Source organism: Apus apus, chromosome 2 (genome assembly GCF_020740795.1).
Source record: "Apus apus isolate bApuApu2 chromosome 2, bApuApu2.pri.cur, whole genome shotgun sequence".
Taxonomy (NCBI): Eukaryota; Metazoa; Chordata; class Aves; order Apodiformes; family Apodidae; genus Apus; species Apus apus.
The window spans coordinates 15,285,330-15,308,615 of NC_067283.1; the positions used below are offsets into that span (position 1 = coordinate 15,285,330).

Below are 23,286 nucleotides of genomic sequence, written 5' to 3' on the forward strand. Positions count from 1 at the left end.
AAGCAACTTTAAAATGAGGACAAAGTAAAAGGTTGCATTCTGAAACACTGGTGTTACACAGTTAGGGCTGACTTCCATTTTGCACATCAGGTAAGGATCTAATCTCTGCTTCCTATGAAATGCAAGTTTCACCACCAGCTAAGTATGTGGCAGAATCATAATCTCTGTGGGACTTCTTGTCATTGCTGGGTGCACTTGACATGCAGAGCAATGATGTTCATGGCCATCAGTGATTTGAAAACGGGCTGTTCTGAGACCACCACTCCTGTCAATACCATACCTTTCTGGCTGGATCAGCCAAGAACAATTCTGTGTCCTGTTTAAACATTTGGATGCTAGTTTTTGCAAAGCTTGTCCAGTGCATAATTTTTTCGTCTTTTAAAAAGCCTGGACATTTTTCTATATTACACCACCCTGGCATCAATTTTGTTCTGCAGCCAACTCTTCTCTGGAGTACCTCAGTTACCACATGCTCTTAATGATGGCACTTGAGGTCCACTGCCTCTGCCCCTATCACTAACAAAGCACACGGTAACTCTATAGGGCGGTGTCCCACTCTGTGAACTGTCAGAGTCTCACTGGCTTTGCTGACAGGTGTGACAGTAGAAAGTGAGGGATCTTAGATCCCATTCTCAATGCTGAAGGAGCTCCTGAAGCAACCACAGATTTTTCTGCCTGTTTCACATGTCCCCAAACTTGGCTCTTCTGCTTTATGTCTTCTATCGCAACTACTTTTCCAGATTCCTACTGTGAAAGTCATGCTCCTTGTCTTCAACTCCATTATCCAGATCAAAGATAGACAGAATGCAAAACGAGAGTGTGCTAAACCCCTGTTGCCCAGACATGAAGCAAGTTCATTTGCTCAGTGATTCATATATATCCATTAGTCACAGACAGCAGCTGTGATGGGATGGATGTTTTACCTCGATCTAGTAAAAGCTTCAGTAGGACTCTAAAGAATATGTTCATATGAGGATTTTTCCCTGAGGTCAGTCTTGAGTAGTTTTAGATAATCAAAAGCAGAGCCTGACGTGGTTTTCCTTAACAAATTTTGATCCTTAAGTTCTCTGCTCTAACTCCCACATGAAATGATTTTAAGAGTTTTCCTTTAGCAACAACGGCAAACAATGCATGTCAAATCTCACTCTTTGAAACAGCTAAACCATTTTTGCCACAACTATAAAAAATTGCTTCAGGCAGGCACCACCAAGCTAAAACACAATCCAGTGGTGTGTTTTGTAAGGGTTACAAACAATGAAAAGCAACTGACAACAGGGATTTATGATGGACTGCTTCAGAAAAAAGATGCCAGATGTTTTTATGGCTAAAAATACAAATGAGGCCCAAAAGTGTGTTCCTTCTTCAAAGAGTATTCAGAGTCAGTGCTTTAGGTAGTGAGCTGACAAAATGTTTGCATGAATTTGCAACAATCAGCTGAAATATTAGCTGAAATGTGATTTTATTCCCAGAACTTGCTTTTGCATCGGATTAGTCTAACACTGTTGAAAACAACTAAATATGATCTTGATGAGTAGGGGCAAACTGGAGACTTGTCTTGGTTTCCAGTTACAAAAAGAAATGAGTGTGTATCAGCAGATGCATCCTCAAAGTACGTTCCATCCTTCTACTTCACATAGAAGTTTAAACTTGACAGGGACAGAAGGCACATTCCTCACCATATTGTTTGCTGGAGTGAAAAGAAACTTTATAATTTAATAACTGAATGAGAGCTTCAGATACTCCAGTTGGGCTCCAGTAGTATCTTAGGTCAACAAACTCCATCTGCCAACCTGTCAGTCTCAATAATTTATTTATTGAGTTCTTCAAGCTGAGTTGACCAGACACAGTCTATTGGTAAAGATACTTTAAAATATATTTGAATAAGCTGTATGAACCTAAAAATTTTGTTATACTTAGTTATGCTTTTCCAGTGTCAGGCAATGATGCCAGATTTCATAAATCATCTTAACAGCCTTTATTTACAGAGAGTGTTACAACCAAATGGAATTTTGTTCAAGGTGCACCATATTGGGCAAATGAATCACTCTTTTGTCCCCCAAATTGACTTGCAAATTCAGAATAAATTTGGCCTGGAATGCACCTTGAATTCTCAGAAATCATGTGCCATATTTTTCCAGCACAGTGCAAATTAAAATCAGATGAGCACTTGTATTTGCATCAGGAACACTGAATGTCAACAAGTACAGTCAACTGATGAATCTCAGAATTTAATTATTTAAAGGGCATGAGGAAGCAGCTTTAATTTACTTCTCCACAAACACCTGCTTTAAAGATTTATTCAAATACGTATTTTTTTTAAAGATCAATTCAAGATCACTTTTACTCTGCTGGAACAATTTTGATGTTTAATTACATAATTATCCAAATATAACTTCACTGTAAGAGCTCAGGTTTGCCAGTTCCCGTTGCTTAATATGTTTTTTATTGCAGGCAAAGACTGAAGATCTAAAGGAGCTGTAAATTATAAAAGGATTTTATAGGTTTTATTGTACAGATGATAAATGGGAAGAAACATGGTTAATGAACTAACAGTCAGAAATTCATTAGATAAATACTTTTAAGGAAACACTTTGGTCTTACTGAGAAAATTTACCAAACCTATTTGTCAGGTAAGGAAAAGTTGTTTGATTTATATGGTCATACTAGGCTTTAATACCAAACAGAAAGATGAACTTTTTATGCTAATAGATATATAATTTTTTTCCCAGTTCAATAGATAGGTTTAAAACAGTTTTTTATCCTAAATGACAAAAAAATATATGCTACAGGCATTATATAACAATACAGAAGGCAGTAAATATATTTCCAGCTGGCAAAGAAGGAGTATTTTGTAACTGTGAGAAAATGGGAAACTTACCAGGATGTTCGGTCTCTGCCCTGCTTTCAAGAAAGTGACACCACATCTTTAACCACAAGTCCTCAAGATTTGTTAGCACCAATAGAGATAACCTAGTGCCCTCTCTGAGCACACAGCTTCCAGTGGGCAGCTTCTTCTTCATAGTATTCTGGTAATTTTTGTTGCAACCTAGTTAAAATGAACCATTACCTAGTTAGCAGTCTGTGTTGTCTTTGTGTGTCTGCTCTTTATAACACTGAAAAGGTAAGCAAGTCCAAGCATCTATTTTTTTGAGAATCATGATATTATGAGGTTTCTTCCTTTACTGACAAGGTCTCACATCGGGTACTATATGTCAGCAAGTGTAGCTAATGATACATTCCCTTTGCTTAGGGGTGATGAGAACAAGTTTCTTAAGTAGGCTGAGGTAAAGGTTGTCTCAGCAGCCAAACCATGGACTCTGGGAGTAATAATAATGAAATTGCTCATTTTTCAGCTAACATTTATTTTTTCTTATATATGGAAGCATAGCAATTAAAAACATAGTAAGTAATTTACACAACTTTCATAAAAAGTAATAACATATCACAGGAAATCTGTGAGGATCCAAATCCAGCAGCTATATAAGAACATCCCTGGACATAAGTATGTGAATAATCTCAGAAACAGTTGATTTATATGTGTCAATATATCCCACTGTGATACAAATTAAAAATTTCTAAAATAGCAATCAACAAAAATCAGCTTTCTGACATTTGAAGGCTAATAATAATGATGTTTAAAACATTTTATTGATACCACAGACAAACAGAACTGTAGACAGCTGTCTATCATATGCTAGATGTTGTGGAGCAGCACTGCATCTTCTAAAGACTCACTATATATCTTGGCTTTACCAGGCAACCATTTCCAAATATACACTGATAGGTGGGGAGGTGTCATTGTTGCTACCCTGGATAAGACAGCACGGTCCTACAGAATTTTTAACAGCAGCGGAAAAATGAACCTGTTACAACATGAACTTCATTTAGAAGAACTAGCTTACCTCATCAGATAAACTAGGCACAAAAATGTTTTTTGTATTACTGTGTGAAAAGAAGCTGTAAATGAAACTAGTTTATGATGCAATTCTTCTGTCATGTGGAGTCGTTCTGAAGCAGCGTTCATCACCTCCTGCCCCTATCCTAAGTGAAAACACACCACTGAAATACCTAAACTGACAAGAGTCTGAAAAGTGGAGCATGCCTTATTTCAGATGGTCGTTGTTAAAATTCATCTTTTTCCCTTTTTTAACAAAAAAGAGAATACTTTTAAGGGAAAGACACTGTTTATTATGAGTCATTCTGGCCTACCAAAATTTACTAATTTAAGAGGAAGGCTAATATTTTTAATTTTTTTCAAGTAACATCAAGGCTATTTGAAAAACTTTCAGAACAAATTGTGATTTCTGACAGGCAGCAGGCTGAACCAAGGTCTGAGTTCATGCTCTGTCCCAGTCTGAAAGTTCATGACCAAATGTTAGACGGACAGTTGGAAACGCCTGAGAACCTCTGATCAGAGTGGGACAAGGTTTTTAGTCAAGGTAAGAGTCCACAAGTTTTCACCGACTAGAATTACAGCGCCCTGTAATAAAATAACATTTGTAATAAATAAGCTTTAAAAAAAAAAAAAAAAAGGTGCTGTGCAGGCTCATTTTTAGGGCTGTTCTCGGCCACTTCAGAGAGCACCGAGTTCCTGACCTCACGACAGCTGGGGGTTTTATCATTCGGCTCACTGAACAAGGGAAAAGACCCAGGAAGAAAGACCGGAGGTTTCCACCTCAACCGCTCGTACTCGGCCTGTGTTTCCAGGCGCAGTTACAAACCCCGGCTCTACCCAGGCAGGGCTGATGACAGGGCAGTGTCACGACGCCCCTCACGCCGGCCGGGCGAGGGCTCCATCCCGCCCTGCGGCACCTCGGCCGAGCTCGACCCCAGCCGTGCGGCGGCAGACGCGCCCCGCTCCGCACCGCTCCGCACCGCCCCGCGCCGAGGAGGGGCCGGGGGCTGCGCCAACCCCCGCCGCGGCCCCAGCCCCGGAGCGGCCCCAGCCCCGCCCGCGCCCCTTCCCGCCCCGCCGCGGCTCTGCGCCTGCGCCCTGGGGCTCCGCGGAGGCGGGCGGGGCCGCCGCGCCCGGGCGCGCCTGCGCAGCGGGTCCCGCGCCGGGAGGCGGGGCTGGGCCGGGCGCTGCAGAGGGTGACGTCACCGCCCTGCCCGGCCGGCGGCGCCGCCTCTGCCCGGCCGGGGAGCGCCGGGACTCGCCGGTGCCGCCATGGCTGCCATATTGGGGAGGAAGTGAGAGCGGGAGGCGGCGGCGGCGGCCAGGAAGGAGCCCTTCCCTTTTCCCTTCTGCTTGGGCGGACGCGGGCTTCCCGGCAACGGCGGCTGGGCAGACCCCCGGAGCGGGCGGCGAAGCGGCAGCAGCGGGTGGCGGCGGAGCTGAGCGCCCCGGAGGCGGCGTTGGCCTAAGATGGCGGACCCGGCGGAGTGTAACATCAAAGTGATGTGTCGCTTCAGACCCCTCAACGAGTCCGAAGTGACCCGTGGTGACAAGTACATCGCTAAGTTCCAGGGCGAAGACACCGTCGTCATTGCGGTGAGGGGCCCCTCCGGACGGGGAAGGGGGTGTCAGGGGTCGGCGGGGTCAGATACCGCGGGGACGGGCGCGGTGTGCGGCGAGAGGGCAGGGCTTGAGTCTCGGCAGCGCCCGCCGTCGGGGACGCCTCGGGAAGGGGGCTGGCTTTTTGTGGGGGTGGGGTGGGGGGGGAAGGGGCGGCGGGCAGGCAGGGCCGCGGCCGGCCGGTCTGGGTGTGGGTGGGCATGGTGGGGTGGGGAGCAGGGAGCGGGCGGAGGGTCCCGAGCGCCGGGCCCCGGGCTGCAGGGGCGCGTCGGTGGTAGCAGGCCGGGAAACTTCTGACGAAGGCACGAGCAAAAGGCTTGCGACTTGAGGCTAGCGTGAGGTTTCAGTGCCCAGCCCGAGCCACAGGGCACGCTCGGTGTGTCCGCGGAAAACCGATGAGTTAGGAGGTGAGGATCGGCAGACGAGCCCTGCAGTGTGTCCCTCGGCGGGGCGGCTGGTGGTTTTTGGCGGCCGTGATGAGGGCGACCGCTAAAGAGGCGCTGAGAAGGCGTGCGTTGGGGCTAACCATTCAAGTAGTTGTCTACAGAGAGGTTTTTTTGGGGAAGAACATGTCGATCAGTTCAGGCTCCAGTTCATTGGTGCTTGTGATCTGTAAATCAGCCTTCAGCCGGTAACTTTAAAAAAAAAATAAATAATCGGAACAAACAGACCGTTCCACTTATTGTGTGTTTGTAAATGTACGTTAATTGAAGTCACCTTGCAAAGTATGAGGCCTGTTATAAAACAGTCTGGACGTTAAAAGTGGAAATACAATCTCGTCCTTTTTGTTCTGTATTGTATTTAGCTAGAAAGTGGAATTGGGTTATAAAATTAAAGTACTGTAGTTTATTGCCTGCTTTTGTTGGTATTGTACAAACACACTTAATTGCCAACGTATGTTTTGTTTTTGCTAACTTTTAATTTGTGTTTTCATATAAATACTTTTCTCTCTAGGGCCAGTACTGGTTTTGCATTGCTTAAAGTACCTTAGATGTCACTTATTATCTGTCTTCAGGTTTCATCTTTATATTCTGTTTATTGAGGCTACCAATAATAGCTTTTTCACACATCCTATGAAGTTGAAGGAGGTGATTTAATAATATATTTTTAGTATGACTTACTAAGTTCTAGTGCTTTAAACTGTTAATATTCAACTGAATTTGTAAATAAAATATGGAATTCCAAGAGTCTGAAGCTGCAAGAATGATAGCATGCTTACGAAATGAGGTAATTTGGGCTTATTTCAGCTGGCAAGTTAGTATCTTGGAGTGCATCTCTTCTTCCTGAAGTTGTACAGGTAAACACTCATCAGAGTGAGGAACCAGGCCTGGAAAATTTAACTAGAAGAAATTATCTCACTTCCATCAGTGAATACCCATTCATTGTGACACTGCATATTCTCTTTAGTTTAGAAAACTTGATGCTTTATGACTTTTAAAAAATAAATTTTTCACATATTCTTTTAGTAGTTGTAGTCTGAAGAGAACAGCAAATTTACATTGTTTAAATACTCTTTAAGTACGCTTTAGAAATCTCTAAAATGTAAATTTGTCTGAAGAGGTACAATATCTGAGTTAGAACAGTCTGATGGTGTGCTCCTAAGGGATAATGTGGGGCTTTCTACTTGGGGTTAATATTTAGTATTACAACTGTACTTTGGTGTTTTCTGTGTTGGTAAAAATGACAACAAAGAATCCTTCAGTGATCCTAGGTCCAGGACTTCCTGTGTCTGAGTTTGGGAGAAATGCCTCCCCCCATATTATTGAACCAAGTAGCAGTGATATTATTTGAGTTCTGTTTCACAAAATCTGAATCAAGGATTGATATTTGGTGATTTTGTTTTTGTAATGGTGGATATATTATGAGATTGATATTCTCAAAGTTAGAACTTGCTTCTTGAACTGTTGAGGCAATTACTTTAATTTGAGATTATTTTTTTTTGCAAAGTTACGAACCTACCAGCTTAAGGCTGTAGCCAGCCACTTCTTGTATGTGTGTGTTGCAGAGTTGTTGAAGGGAGAAGAGTAACAGGAACAGTCCTCATGAAGCAGTTTATACAAACATCCTCCCTTAAGCTGTATGTATGGTTACTTTCAGCTGTTTAATTTCTGTCTTTTTAGCTACATGTATTGGCTGTCTGTTTAACAGTAATTGAGCCCCTTTTTTGTTTTATAGCTGCTTTCCTCAGCTGCCTGAAGAACTTGCACCTTCTGTGTGCGCCTGGGTCTGTGCTGAAACAGCAAAGGCTTCTTTAGTAATACTTGGGAGTTGCCTGTAATGGCAGATAGGAGGTTGAAAACTAGGAGAAGGTAGAAGCAGAGTTTACATGAAACTTCAGATTGGACTTCTCTGTGGAGGAGGGTGGGGAGGCACGTCCATGACTATAACCAAACCTTCCCCCTCCCTTCACTCCCCTGCCATCGCTGAGCTGTCTGTCCTCCTCTTTCTAGCTTCTATGTAACTACTGGTGTGGTTGTCTTTCGGGACAAGTGAGTTGTTTTGATTTGTTAGATAAAATACTTGTTTTAATTGGAGCTAGCGTGTAACAGCAATTTGAGGGGATATATTGTGTTGATCTGTTTTAAAGAGCAGACTTCGAAAAAGTGTTGTTCTTCACAGGCTGAAATTTTTTTTAGCTACTGAAGAGCTTTAAAAGTATTAATTAAATGGGGCTTCTTTCCATTTTAATATTCTATTAAATATTTTTTCCTAATAGCTGTTCCTGTTAAGTACATAAAAAGGTTTTGTTAAAGCAGATAGTAGGGTGACTTGCTAAGAGTATACAGCTTTTATGTCATACACATAAATGGACTTATACAAAAATTGTTAGGAATTTGCTCATGGATTTCAGGCTTTTGAGTAAGATGCAACAGAGAGGAGTAGTAAGCCTATATAATTATGTACTTTTTTTCAAATGTAAAACTGCTTGCCACTGAGTACCTTTGTAATTCTGAATAACATATTTTACTTATTTTAAAAACATTTCTATACCTAGTCTTGCTCATCTTACTGCTGTCCAAAATATAAGAGAGATTACTGAATACAGTGACAGTGAAGGGTTTTGGACTGAAGCCTAAACTTAAAACCATACTGTCAAATGACTGAAGTGGTGAGGTGTTATGGGCATTCACAGAAATGGGCAATATCTCACTGTTGTCCAGGTGTTTCTAGTAATGATCATAGTATATTCCTTATTTCTATGGCTTTTAGGAAAGAATCGTGACTACCTGTCTGTATTTTCATATTTGTTTAGAGTACTGTTTTTGTTGTTTATTTAAATCTCAGATCCTGGAAAGAGCTTGGGACACTTAGCTTTCTTTTTCATTGCCTTTTAAACTGGTATTGGATAGTAAATTACAGCTAAGATAGGTTGAAGTTAGATTAGAATCAGATTAATGAATATCACTTGCTATTCCTGCACCTTTTTGCATCAGATTATTCAAAAGGAAAATATAATTAATGTTCATTGCTGAAAGAAAGGCTATGCCTGACAGTATAAACACAAGAAACAAGGTGCATTCTTTTAACTGACTTTTTAAAAATATTTTTGCTATAATAAATAAAAGTGCTTAATGTCTACAATGCAACTTAAATGTAAATCAGAAGTTGCAATCTGTAGCCAAATCCTATCAGTGATACTTTATTTTTTTAAATTTCATTCATGAAATGGTGGATAACATGTAAGTTTTTCATGTAATACTGGTATAATGTTTTAACAGAGGCAAATATTTTAGTTTACAGCAATTTGTAAAGGGAGAGCTATCTTTGTTGGCTTAGAAACAACTCACTCACCTGATATTTGGTTATTCTGAAATTCAGGGACCATTTTTATGCCAGCAATGCTTACTTTTATGTTTAGAAGAAACCTTTTACTGAAGCAAGGCTTGGCTGAAAATCTTGTTCCAAAATTACTCTCGGTTTTAATGCTGGAAATTGAGTTTTCAGTCACGATTTTTAAAAAATAAAGTTACATTTAGACCTTTTGTAACAGTAAGTAACTGTTGTAGAAGCTGATACATGAGCTGCAGTGTTTGCACAGAAATAAGAAAAATGGAGCAGAAAGAGATGAAATCCACCAACTATTCTGTACTGGCTTCAGTTTTGTATGTATGGATGTGGGACAACAAGAAGAAAATACTTTTTCCTTATCCTAAAAAGAAAACAGTATTTTGGAACAGTACTTTTTCACTCATTTGCAGTGTTGGACTCCATTAGGTGTGTCAAAGCAGCAATACCTTAGCTTAGCAATAGTACTGAGTCAGGTGGTTGACAACATACCTCGCAGAAATTGTTCAGTGTGGGATTTTTATTTTAACACATTTTATGCTGGTGGATAAAGGGAAGGTAATCCTGTTACTTAGTACTTCAATAAGCTAAGCATGGGTGAGTGTAGTATTGCTTTAGCAGTCCATGCTAGCAAAACAGTAAAGAGCATCTGGATATGTTGTGGCAGAAAATATGCTACTGATTTTTAAAGTGAATTTTCACTACTGACTTTGCTTCAGATACTAATGAATAGAAAATAAGGTGAACGATATTTGTGTTATGAGTAGCCAATTGTGTCATTTACTGAAAGTTACAATGGGAAAAAGAAATATATTTTCAAGTATTTCTATGGAGATAGCCCTAAGTATTTCTAGGACTTGTGAGATTTCAGTTTAGTTGTGATAACAGATTTTTGTCTAGCCCTCATTGAAAGTACTGAGAAAAACTGACTTTTTTGAAGAACAAACTCTCATGTACTCTTCAAATCTTGTATAATTTAGATAGGCTGAGCATCCTTTTATATAAGAATAACTGGTAGCTTGTCTTCACATTAACTGTGGAATGGTCTACTTAAACTCTTTGTTAAGATACAGTTTAACTACTGCTAAATCATGTTGGCAGATGTACTTTTTGAGGGCTGTGAGAGTGCTTGCAATTTTTCCTGTGGGAACACATCCCTTCAGAACAAGCAATCACAGGAGCTGAAGTTGCTTTGTTGATTACTGGCAGAACAAATGCTAGGCAAGGAGTAAATATGTTGAATTCTCTGGAGAGATGAAGTCAGAAGCTCTGTTTGTTTTCTTGATATTTTGTATTGCTTATAGGTAGTATGTGTTAATTTTTTTTTAGGATCTGAGTAACATTTCCTGAAAATTTCTGGAGTGTGTCAAGGCAGCAGCATATCACAGTAGTGATACTGTTGCTACCACTTGTAGACCACCTGCTTGGACCTTTTGTGTTTTCAGTCCCAACATAATATGTGATTACTACTCAAGGAAGAAAAGGCATCTGGTATAAAAAAAATACCCGACACTTTAATCTATCTTGATTAATCTCTTAAAGGTAATGAGGAGGTTTTCTAGGGCAGGGTAATCTGTGTAATACTGTTTTAGCTTTGTTTACAGTAGAAAGTAGACTGTAAAGAGAAGTGATAAGACATTGCATTGCAGATGTCAAAGATGTGAAATCATACTGAGTGGGAGTAGCTTGTATTCTTACAACATAGTTATCCTGGAACCTGCTTGGCTAAACCTACTTGGTTAGCTATTGATTCAGGGATGAAGGAGCAAAGACATGCCTCTGATGTGGGTTTTCTTAGGCACGATAAATGTACTGTGACCTGGGAGGGAAGGATGTACTTGGATTTTTGAATGCCTTGAAACTGTATTGTGGAACTTAAAATATGGAGGACATGTAAACAAATATTAAACATTCCACCTACAAGGGATGGGAAGTGACAAATGGTATAAACGTGACCCCCAGTGAGGATTCTTCTGGTCAGAAGTATTAAATTTTGTGGGTATGTCGGTAGCAGTTGTTAACTTGAGGGAAATTGGAATTTGTCATATGCCTAGGAGCTTTCACTGTATAAATAAGGAAGATTAATTAAAGGCATTACTGCCTGAGTGAAGTCCTTGCAGCTTGACTTCTTGTTCTCGCAAGTCCATGGCATTCATCATACGTGCTATTCTTTATATTCACAGTTTGTATACAAAAGGGACTAATTATGAGATACTGTAATTTGGCTCTGTTCTCTTATGAAGGCATTGGAATAGCAGTTGGAGAGTAAAATAGTCTAAAAATATTCTTTGTCTACATATTACTTGCAAATTAGTAAATGTAACTTCTTTTAAACAGCTGAAGAAGGATAGTTCGATTCAATCAACCTTTGCTTAGCAGAATTAAAAAAAACAACAAAAAAACCCAGAAAATCAAACCCGTCTAAATGCTGTTTAACAACTTATGAGAAGGAAAGCTTTTCCAGAACCTGCTGCAAGTACCTGGAGACTGCAGGATGGCTGTAAACTAGTGCAGATTGTGCCTACAGTTCTTTCTAAAAAAGCATTCTCCCTTTACCAGAAACTAGAGGTTTGGAGTTATATATAACTTTTTATTTTTAAAATTTAATTTCTTTTCAGTAAATATCTGCTGTTTAGCATCAGAAACATTCTGTAGTAGTATTATAAATACACAATAATATATGTGTTTACATTCAAGTGCATACTATGCAAAATAATGTTTGCATTTTAACAATTTTCTGTTCTGTGAGTTGTCATGCTCTATTGGGAATGGCAAAGATCAGTTATGTTGGGATCTGTGAGAAACAGTGAGTCTTGTTAACCAGTGCTGCATAGATTGTCAGACTGTATCTAGGAAACTTCACCCAATTATTCTAAAATCAATTTTATTGGAATAATTGTTTTATGTATATATATTTTCTGGAGCAATAATTTAGAGAAGGAAGATCTTACATGTACAAACACAAATTGCTAATATTGCACAGATTTTTTTGTGGTGACATTAGGCATGATCATTTTTCTTACTGTTTTTCAGAAGTGTGATGATAAATTTGATCCTCCAAAATGGTATTATTTCAGTGCATACAAATATGCAGAAGAACTTGAGCATGAAACACATCTGATAAATGTTTTGTGATGTAGATGACTTGCCGTGTGTAGTGTAGGTAATTGATATTTGTGAAATTGGAGGCTTTTTGAAACTACAACTGCTAGTGAGAAGGAAAATGTATAGCTGGTGTTATCTTTCCTACAGTGACTTACCTTTTTATGTAACATGTGCTCAGTCTTCATTCTCTTACCTCAGGGTTACTTGAACTTCTTGTTAGTTGTCTTCTGATGTATGTAATGGCCTCAATTCTACCTGTAGAACATATGAATTTGAGATATATTTGAAGCTGAGTAATCGAGAAGACATGTGATTTCCCTGCTATGAAACAAGTGCTCTGACAAACTTTGGCACCTTAGGGATGGTTTCTGCCTGCTGAGTGTTGTGGTTTCTTGAGTGTATTTACACAGTGAGCACTGTAATTATTTTTATTTGTGTTTTCTAAGAGGGAGCTCATCCACCTGAATGCAAGCCATGTAAGCGGATAGATATGTGTTGAATCTAAAAAGCTTTGTTTGGTGTTATGCTAGATATCATTAAAAGACAAATGGAAGGTCAAGCTGGGGAAGGGAATGTAGTAGGTGGATCAAAGATGGAAGCTGTACTTGTTTCATTGTCAGGGAGGCAGTTGCAGAATGTCCTTGGGGATGGAAGATAAAGAATTAAGTTTAGTCAAGATGGAGCACGTAACAGTTGCGGTGATTTTTAGCAATGGTAACTGACCTAGATCCTTGTCTGTCTTCTTGGCTCCCTACTAAATCAAGCTCTGAAAAAAACTCAAACATTTGAACTTCAGATGAGCATAGTATTTAATATCCTAATGGATTGTCAGCTGTTTCAAATTGTGTTGTGAAAACCAGTTCTTTAAAACAATGCAAAATCCAATGTTTCTTTCAAAAAGCTATGTTGGAGCTTCTTCCTATAGTGTGTTCCAAAATGAGTCGTAAGTGAAAGATTCTTTCCTCCAAAGTGACCTTTTATCTCTGCTTATGGAGTTGTATTTTAAGGATAGACATCCTGTATGAGGAAATAGTCCTTGTGCTGACTGTAGGTGATTTGAATGTTTCTCTGTTTTGAGGTTTTTAACAAATATTACCAAGACAGATACTCTGTGTGATGTGGTTTAAGCTGTTTTTAATAATTTGGGTTTACCAGAGTAAACCTACCAGAGTAGAAGAGAATAAGAGGTTTTCAGGTGTACAGACTAGCATTGGTTTAACTTGTAAATCAAGTAAACTGGGGTCGTGTGGCAGAGTAGTTTTGGAGAACTGTTTAGATGGCACTTCAAATATGTTCAATTCAAGGCCCTGCTTGTAGCAAGCATATGAAGATGTATGCCTGTTTCCTCACAGCAGTCTTTAAGTGCTTAAAAAAACCTCGAAAGATTGGGCTGAGACAGTATAGACTACTTTTAAACTATATGAATGAACACGTTACAGTTTTACTTCCAATATCTGTTTGTTAATAGCTCTTCTGTGTGTTGTTGTTGTTTTTCTAGTCCAAGCCATATATATTTGACCGTGTATTCCAGTCAAACACATCACAGGAACAAGTGTACAATGATTGTGCTAAAAAGATTGTCAAAGGTAAGGTGAAAGAGCAACTTTAACCTTGAGGAAATGTCTCATATTTGTGTGGATTTCAGTGTAGAAAACTGATGACTTCCATTGCTCCTTTTTCCTTCTGAATGTTTAGTAAGAACCAACATGGATCATACCAGTATAAAATGATCCTGTAGTTCAGCTGATAAATTATGTCCATACTTAATTGCTGTTTCAGTTGATTGCAACCTTTAAATACGTTTACCTGTCATGTTTTGAGGTTTTTTTCCAGTTCTCTGGAAACAAAAGTTTAGAACAATTTGTCAGAAATTAATCAAAATAACTTTTAGGGTTAGATTAGAGGTTTTTTAATTTCCTTGTCAAATTTATTGGGGAAAGCATCCTATGTTTGTTTGGAGGAATATAAGAGGAAAGGAAACTTGTGAAATAATGAGATCTTTCTAAGCTTGTTTACTTAATACACACTTTAAGGAGGATTTTATTTGAACGTGGTTATTAGCTTCAAAATTAAAAGTTTAAACCTCAGTTACTGCTGTGCAGGTCAGGGTGTATGGTTTCTGCAAAGTTGAATTGTCACAATTGGCCTAATAGCTTCAGAAAATCCTGTCTTACCACAAAGAAGGTTGTTACCACAGTAAGTTGTTGTATTAGGCAATTAGATAGTTTCTTGAAAATAAAATGGATTAATTTATTCAGGAGATCAGTATTAAGTTCTAATTGAAACCACTTTTAAAACAACTTGAACAGGGCCTTGTCAGAAACCCCTGGAATACCAGCTATTAGTGACAAGAGAAGATTGGGTAAATGTATATTTTTGATAGTTAGAAAAGTGAATTGATTTGGAAAATTGCTGTGGGAAAACCATGCTGCTCCAATTATTTAATAATTATTTCATAAGTAATCAGGATTAGATCAAAATTTTGCTCCTTAAAAACTTGAGTTGACTAAGAGCTGTAATGCTGCCTCATTCCTCCATCTGAAAGCTGACCTCTTGTTTGCTCTGTGCAGCATTTCTAGGCAGTGCTACATCATGTGGCACATGCGCTCTAGTGGTGGTACAGGTGGATTACGTGTATGATGGGGTGGCAAAGAATTCCCCACTTGAAATTCTTGTTTGTCACTCATGCTTGGTTTTGGAAAACAAAAGTTTGCTTGCAGGATGTGATTATACAGTAACTGACTTGTAAACAAACAACCCCCTGGCCCCTCAGTCTAAAACTCTGGCTTGTTTCATTGGTACTTTGAAATATAATCTTACAGTTGAAGGTGCTTGAAACTTATGGCATAGCCTATTCTCTTCACATTTTAACAATTAGACTTTTCTGAAAGCAGAAAGTATTATTGTGTTCTCATTTATGGTTTCTTCTTCTAAGTTATCAAAGATTATCTGTTCAACCTGGCAGTTGTATCAATTTCCTTTTTGTTTGTGACTTTGTCTTGATTTTTCTGGTTGAAGAAACAGATGCTTCTAATACAGTAAACATGTAAAATGCAGTTGATGGCTTAATGCATTAAAAGGGGTAGGGAGGAGCACCCTCCCTCTCCCCAGCTTTAACACAGAGTTCCCAAACACTGAATGGTTCAACTTGCTGAACATTTTGAGAACTGCCTGCTTGTGTTCTATTTAATTTGACTTTCCATTAGAATAAGGAAATTAGCCCTAATTAAATTACTCTTTTCCTTTAGATGTGCTTGAGGGATACAATGGTACAATATTTGCTTATGGACAGACGTCGTCTGGAAAGACACACACTATGGAAGTAAGAAATCTTCAAATAATTTTCCTCTTAATGTCACTATCATGTCTTCTCATAACAATAGTCTTATCTTTCTAGAGATAAAATGTCTGCTTGTTTTCATCTTGCAGTTTTAATTTTCTCTGCAACATTTTGATACCCAAAATGTTTTTTTTAGGACTGAGAATGGCAGTTAATTTTTTTTTTTTAAGTTCTCAGTAGCAGAATAAGAAACAAAATAATATTAATAGCACATCTACACTTTAGTTTGGGGGATTTCTGAAGGTGTTCTTTTTACTTCTTGCAAATGTTGGTCCAAAATAAATGATCAAGACTTCCCTTTATAGGTAAAATAAGAGCATCATACCTGTCAACATTTTAAAACTGATTTGTCTGTTAACTGTTTGTTTTGTCTTTGGGTATTGTTTGTGATACTGGATTCAGTATGAATGTTTCTACTTTTTGTATCTTTCTCTAATAAGGGGAAGCTTCATGACCCAGATGGAATGGGTATTATTCCAAGAATAGTGCAAGATATTTTTAATTATATTTACTCTATGGATGAGAATCTTGAGTTTCATATTAAGGTAAACTTGACTTTTACTTACTTTATCTATATTAAAACTGGAAGTAGTGTATGATTAAATGGATGTTCTGTATCTGTTTCAAATGCCTGTAACTTGGAAAATCTGAACATGAGTTACTTTTGAAGTAACTGACTCTTCTTAAAGAAGAATTATGTTAACACTTTAATCTTGTTTCCATTAAACATTGATGATACCTATCCTGATAACCTGTGGCGGTGTTGATGATGTTTGAAGCTCTTGATTAGAATAGTTACTTTTTAAAATATGCATTTTAGGCCAGCCTTATGCACTTGAGCTAGATGTGATATTATGTGGGAGATCATAATACTCATTCTGGATCCTTCTGATGAAAAAGCAAAGCATTTTTGCTTTCTGATGGTGTATCTTTATTCCCCTTCCCACTTCTAGGTGTCATATTTTGAAATATACTTGGATAAAATAAGGGACCTTTTGGATGGTAAGCCTTTTGTTTATATTGAACACAGAAAATAAAATTGTTCTGGAGAGAGATACTAAAAAACCCAATAACCTTATAATGATGCTAAGATAAGTATGCACTATGCTGATAACCTTTACCTGATAAGGGTACATCAAAACGAGAAAGTGTGAAGCTAATTTATGTAGTATTACTAAAGCTGCAGTAGTGGTTGTCTCACGTATATTAAGTTTTTACAAAGTGTTGCTGAGGAGTAGTATCTATGACTTGGACATGCTTGTTCATTTTGCAAAGAAATCATGTATACTTCAGCTTTAGAACTTTTTGTCTTCCAGTTTCAAAGACCAATCTTTCTGTTCATGAGGACAAAAATAGAGTTCCCTATGTAAAGGTGAGTATCAATCTGATACATTTTTGTCTTTCACTCCTCCAGTATGTGTAACTTACTTCTGGCTTGTTGCTATGGGGTATTTATTTTGTTGTTGTTGTTTTGTTTTATAGGGTTGCACAGAGCGTTTTGTATGTAGTCCAGAAGAAGTTATGGATACTATAGATGAAGGAAAATCAAACCGGCATGTAGCAGTTACAAGTAGGTATTCTTTTTTGTCTCCTTCTAGTGCTTTGTTGGTTTGCTTCTGTCATGCCTTAAAAAGTAGGAAAGACAAAAGCAGTGAGTGAAATAATTCAGGTTTTTTAAAGGGTCTGGCATAAGCAGTTTCAGCATGTCCTTCAGAAACAAGTATTGAAATTAATTTCTTGTTAGATGTTGTTACTTAGGGTTGGATTGAAAGGAGAACGTAAGTGATCAGTGAGGAGCTTTGTATCATTGGCAAAAAGGTGTTGTTTTGCATTAGGAATAGTGCAAAATCCCAGTTTGTGGAATTTGTCTCAATTAATCTATGATTCTCCAAGGAAGGCACTGTTGCTCATCTGCAGTTTGGCTGTTTGTTGAATGTTCTAAGAAAACCTGGTGAGAATATCTATTCAGTGCTGCAGAGTTCAGCAGCATCCCCATGTCCCAAGCTTTTTGGCCTCTGGCATGCAACTGAGATACAAGGAGCTATGTCATAGGTCTCCCAGAAGAAGTGGGACTGGGAAGTGATGGGGCATTTAAAAAAAGATAAAACAAAGAAGGATAAGGTGTATGCAAAATAATACTTCAGTTCTTGGCAGCTGAAGTGACTGTCACAAATCTTTGAGAGCCAGTCTGGGGACGAGTTTCACAATCTTCCTGTGTCTAGTTCTTTACTCAGGAAAAGAGAATACACAGTCATTCAGAAAATTAAATAATTTTTCTTATTATTTCTTTAGTGAAGAATAAAAAAAAAAATGCTCCTTTTAAGGAATGACTCAGTTCTGAACTACCACTTTGTTGCTCTTAGGTAGTAATGTTCTGAAGTGGGGACCAGACTAAGTAATGGAGGAATAACAGAAATTTGTGTAGAAGGTTATTGTTCTATGTTGAAATGCTTCTGTGTCATCAATAATATAGTCCTTTTAGGTCTTTAAGGCAGATGGCAGTCAGCTTAACATTTGTTAACAAATTAAAATAATTATTTAAATTCAGTACATCTTGTTTACCCTGTATTTTTGTTTCACAGTGGGGATGGCGAGGGGTGGGGACAGTAGGTATTTAAAACAGACAGGGGTGAGAGGTTATGACTGTGAGTTCACATTTTCACAAAAAGATAAAACGTGATACATTGTAAATCTACCAAAAAAGTACCTTCTGGTATCAGAATATAAATGTGCTTTCTGTTCTAATGCAGTAATTTAAATGTGTGAAATGTATAGTTGACAGGCCAGCAAATCTTACGTGGTATTAATAGAAGCCAAAGGGAGACTGGGTCTTTGTTACTGAATTACATGATACTGTTAGTTTTACTGTCATTGAGAGACTACTCTATATAGTTTGATTAGCTTTAGATCTGTCATTTTGCTGTGGGAAGATACTGTTTTGTTAAGTTAGTTTGGTTGTACAAATATTTTTGACAATTTATATATTTTGGATTATAGATATGAATGAACACAGCTCCCGAAGTCATAGTATTTTTCTTATTAATGTAAAACAAGAGAATACTCAAACAGAACAGAAACTAAGTGGAAAACTTTATCTTGTGGACTTGGCAGGTAGTGAAAAGGTAATTCTAAGTTTCTTTTTCTGCTCTGACAAACTCTGGCTATTCTGTACATCAGATGTTTTACTTAAATGTCATACCAATTTTTCAGTTGTCATCTCTGAAGTATTTGAATTTTTGCTTTGAAATGTGATTTCTTAATTGTAGTCTGGGTTGGCTATTAGATACTACCTCTTTAAGCTGATCTGCATTTCTGCAGTGAGGGTTTGTAAATAAGAAATAGGGTGAGGAAATAGGCCACAGTTCAGTACCAGTATCTATGAGATTAAAAACCTGTACAGGCATGTAGGCTAGATAAGTAGCTGTGTTTATTCTGTGTTTCTTATTAATGGTCTTTTTTTCCTCATAAAATGCTTCCAATTTAATTCTTATTAAAGTGAGAAAAAAGTTACAGAAAAAGGGCTGGGTTGTGGGTCTTCTTTCTCTGTAGTTTAGTTACTTTCGCTGTTTTCTTTCAAACTTTGCTTTTGTACTTTTCCCAGTCTTTTTGAAATACACAAGGTTTTCTGATTCCTTGTCTTGGGTTGGTTTAAACACAGGCAAATAGAATTGCTTAGTAGTGGTCATGATAACAGCTTGGTGAGAAAAATAATAAAGGGAGGGTTATAGAACTGTAAGTTAAATTCAGCCTGTAAGGCAGAAGAGCTAAGGTAGACAGAATGGTGTCAGGATAGATTTTCTTCAGATTTCTGCTGATATCTACTGAAGTTCCTAGAGCGCTCATGTAGGTCAGATTCAGCCTCTAAAAGCTGTTCTCACAAATTCTTGCTAATACAGACTCTGCTGTGTTTTCCAGAGGGGGTGGTGATGGTGATGTGTGGTTTGTTTTGTTGGTTTTTTTGTTCTTTCTTAAGGATGACCTCTGGAAAAAAGTATTCATAATGTGTATTTCCTTTTACTTTAAGGAATTAAAACTTTTTGACAAACTTAGAACAACTTCTGAAGTTGTTTATTTGATAGAAGTTTTTAACTATGCATGTATGCAGGGAAAATACTCACTGAAGTTTAAAAAAAAAGAAACATCTTCAAACACCGAGTTCTGAATGAAAAATTGATGGTCAATCAGGGAACGAGACTGAACAGGAGTTTGCATATTCTAATGAACTTGTTTATGAATAGCTCATAAAGACAGGAAGATTGACTTAAAAGGAGAAAAATTACTGAAGTCTTACATGTGGAAGGTGTTTCTTGAAGATGCATTTATGATGTCCTGAAATATTATGTAGGTTAGCAAAACTGGAGCAGAAGGTGCTGTGCTGGATGAAGCCAAGAACATCAACAAGTCTTTATCTGCTCTTGGAAATGTCATCTCTGCCCTGGCTGAAAGCAGTGTAAGTGTTCTTTTTTGTATTTTTATACTTTAACATTAAAGGCTTGCATCTCTGAACATGATACGCAAAAAATTTTACCAATCTCATTGATACGTATGGTATGGAGTCTCTTAAACCAATGCAGTTGCATCAATGCATTGGAAATTGCCCTAACTCTTGTATGGTGTTGACAATAATAAAGTTACATTTAGTATTGCGACACCTAAGCATCCTAGTGAAAGTTTTCTTGTGCTCTAGAAGTTACCAAACATAGAATTTTAACTTTGTCACCCCATGTGTTCAGTCTTAACGAATTATGAATTAAGGTAGAATTGAATGTCTTTGAAATGAAGTTACACCTAAGAAAAGCATAGCTCTTATTTCAACAAATTAAATAATATGTCTAGAAAACTGACTAATTTAATTAACCATTTTCTTGGTAGACTTATGTTCCATATCGTGATAGCAAAATGACTAGAATCCTTCAAGACTCACTAGGAGGTAATTGCAGAACCACTATTGTTATTTGCTGTTCTCCATCTTCATACAATGAATCAGAAACTAAATCTACTCTTCTCTTTGGCCAAAGGTGAGTAAAGGACTTTAATATTTTGCTTTTACTATGCTCAGAAATAAATGCACAATGAGAAATGTGTAAGTTACGCTGTTGAGATGCCTGAAGCAAGTTAATGTTTGCTTGCTTTCTGTAATTCTTCAGTGCACACATGGCTTTAAACTGGGAGGATCATGAAGACTGTTTTTTTCCAGGAGAAGGGCATGTAGTTTGGTTCAAAATGTGATTTCATGTATAGTCTTGGAGGGTAATTAATACTCTCTTTTTAAAATTTTTCTCCTGAAGTAGAGGGAGGAGGGAGTTCTTCCCTGTTAAGTCGAATACTTTATTTGCCAGGAGACACTGTCCCCTGCCACCCTTTTTTAGATGGCATGCTGAATTACATAATCTGGTCTGTTTCCTGTATCTAGCTTTCCAGTAACGTTTGAGTTAATGCTTCTAAATTTTTGTATCATTTGTAATTGAATTTATAAGTACCCATTTCAGATTTGGTATTTTGTTGGGTCTCTTTTATTTGCCACTCTGTTATTAATGCTTCACCATAATACTCCAGTTCCTGACCACTGGATTTAATCACTTCATGTACTGGGGCTCATTACAAAAGCTGTCAGCATTTCAGTTCATCTGGTCTTCTCTGTTAGCATACCTTTTCCACTTTAGTTCAACGAGATGGTTTTCTACTGGTCTTTTCAGAGAATTTTTTATTATGGAAAGTAGACTAGATGACTTCTGAAAAATCTGGCAGAATATGAGTATTTAGTGGGTGTGGAGTAATGAATGCATTCTGTAACAGTGGAGGTTATTTGGTCTCCTTTCAGTATCTAGGAGGTCTTTTCCTTTCCTCTTAGTAGTTCTTGAATGAGCTATTGGGAAATGTGTTCCAGCTGTAGCTCTATAGTCTGACTGCCTCATGCTCTTGATGTCCTGACTTATATTAACTCAGCCTCCTAGGGATGCTAAATAAATATAATGTAACTTAGTAGGTAGTCATGTGTCTTTTGGTAGTAATCAGTCCCAATAAGACTTTGCAGAAAGATACATCAGGAGTCATAGTAGGGGAATGGGGTGGATTTCTAACTACTGTTAAACTTTTTCCTGGTTTGGTCTTGGGCCAAGAGGGAGGGTATGTGGTAGTAGGAGACTATACAGTAAAGTTACTGAGGTAAGTGAGGTATGGCAGTAAAGTAAGAACTATATGTTCATTTAATGAAGATGTATTATTAGTGCCTGTAGGTCCATCTCCAGAGCTAATGTATTTGCATGAGATTTGCTTGACTGAATGTAGACCATCACATCTGACCTTTATATAGCTTGTACACCTTTCTGGTTAGTGAACATCTAGTAACTGGATTTTTTTTTTTTGTTGAAATGAGCTTTCTTAAGTAAGCTAGATGGTTTGCACTGTAAAAGTATCATGATTTCCATTGGAGAAATGTTTGCTAGGTGTGGTGAATGCTACTCTTTCTTCAAAGCACTACTGTCTTGATGTGAATTTTTTTAGATGAAAGTTTGCAGCTGAACTTTTCAAACTTAACCAGCTAGAGATTTTTCAGCCTTCCCAAGGTTTATTGTGCTGCTCTGTCCATTAACAAGTAGTATCAATCCAACTGAAAGAATATCAAGTTGTGAGGGAGTAGGAATAAGCTTTTGGAAGAGGCGGGAACGTTTACACTTTGACTAGTGATGTGTAGCAATTTTATTTAATAGCCTTTAATTTCTTTCTTTTAAAATGACAGTTCAGACCTTTTTGCTTTTTCTGTGTAGAGCAAAGACCATCAAGAACACAGTCTGTGTCAACGTGGAGCTCACTGCAGAACAGTGGAAGAAAAAGTATGAGAAGGAAAAAGAGAAAAACAAGACTCTGCGTAACACCATACAGTGGCTGGAAAATGAACTCAACAGATGGCGGAATGGTGAGAAGCAGTTAGATATTTTTTTTTTTTCTGCAAATTTTAGGCAAGACAACAGGCACTGACTAAGTCTGCAGGATACAAAATAACTAAGAGCACTATGGAAGACAAAAATAAGAATATTAAAGCTAGGAAATTAATTTGACATTGGAACTTCCTATTTTTCACTATATTGCAACTGGAGCAATTTCTAATAATCACATAATGGCAAAAGTGTCTGAAAGTATATTGGTGTGAAGTGCTTCAGCACTTGGCTCACTGGCAGAGCTGGAGTTACATACATTGTAAAAAATTTATTTGGGGGGAGAAGGAATTCTATTAGTTGTAAATGCAGAAACTGAGTAAAATATTTCCTCTGCTTTGGTGTTCTCATGCCATATTACAAGATCTCGTCCTTGTTTAAAACTCAAATATGTTAATAGGCAAAAGACACACCCCAAACAAAATTGCAGACAGTGCAGAATGTGTGCCCATTCTTTCTTACTGCATCATTAACTTCTTATTGATTAAAGGGCCTAGCAAAACACAGGTTATATATGAAGCCTTAAAGTCAGAAAGGGAGGAAACATAGGTGATACTTGCAGATGTATTCTGCAGTTTGGCAGCTGTAGAAGATGATCCTGCAAT

At 38.0% G+C, this 23,286-nt stretch overlaps 1 protein-coding gene across 1 annotated transcript in view; it reads left to right on the forward strand.

Annotated features, from left to right (window-relative positions):
- Positions 1-5,131: 5,131 nt before the first annotated feature.
- Positions 5,132-23,286, forward strand: part of KIF5B (kinesin family member 5B) — a 35,633-nt gene continuing 17,478 nt past the window's right edge. The window contains exons 1-11 of the mRNA XM_051610386.1: positions 5,132-5,491; positions 13,905-13,992; positions 15,655-15,728; positions 16,187-16,291; positions 16,700-16,748; positions 17,063-17,118; positions 17,229-17,316; positions 18,744-18,868; positions 20,092-20,196; positions 20,619-20,764; positions 22,514-22,662. Of these exons, the coding sequence (XP_051466346.1) occupies positions 5,366-5,491; positions 13,905-13,992; positions 15,655-15,728; positions 16,187-16,291; positions 16,700-16,748; positions 17,063-17,118; positions 17,229-17,316; positions 18,744-18,868; positions 20,092-20,196; positions 20,619-20,764; positions 22,514-22,662 (1,111 nt within the window). The 5' untranslated portion in view covers positions 5,132-5,365. The remainder of the gene's footprint in view (positions 5,492-13,904; positions 13,993-15,654; positions 15,729-16,186; positions 16,292-16,699; positions 16,749-17,062; positions 17,119-17,228; positions 17,317-18,743; positions 18,869-20,091; positions 20,197-20,618; positions 20,765-22,513; positions 22,663-23,286) is intronic.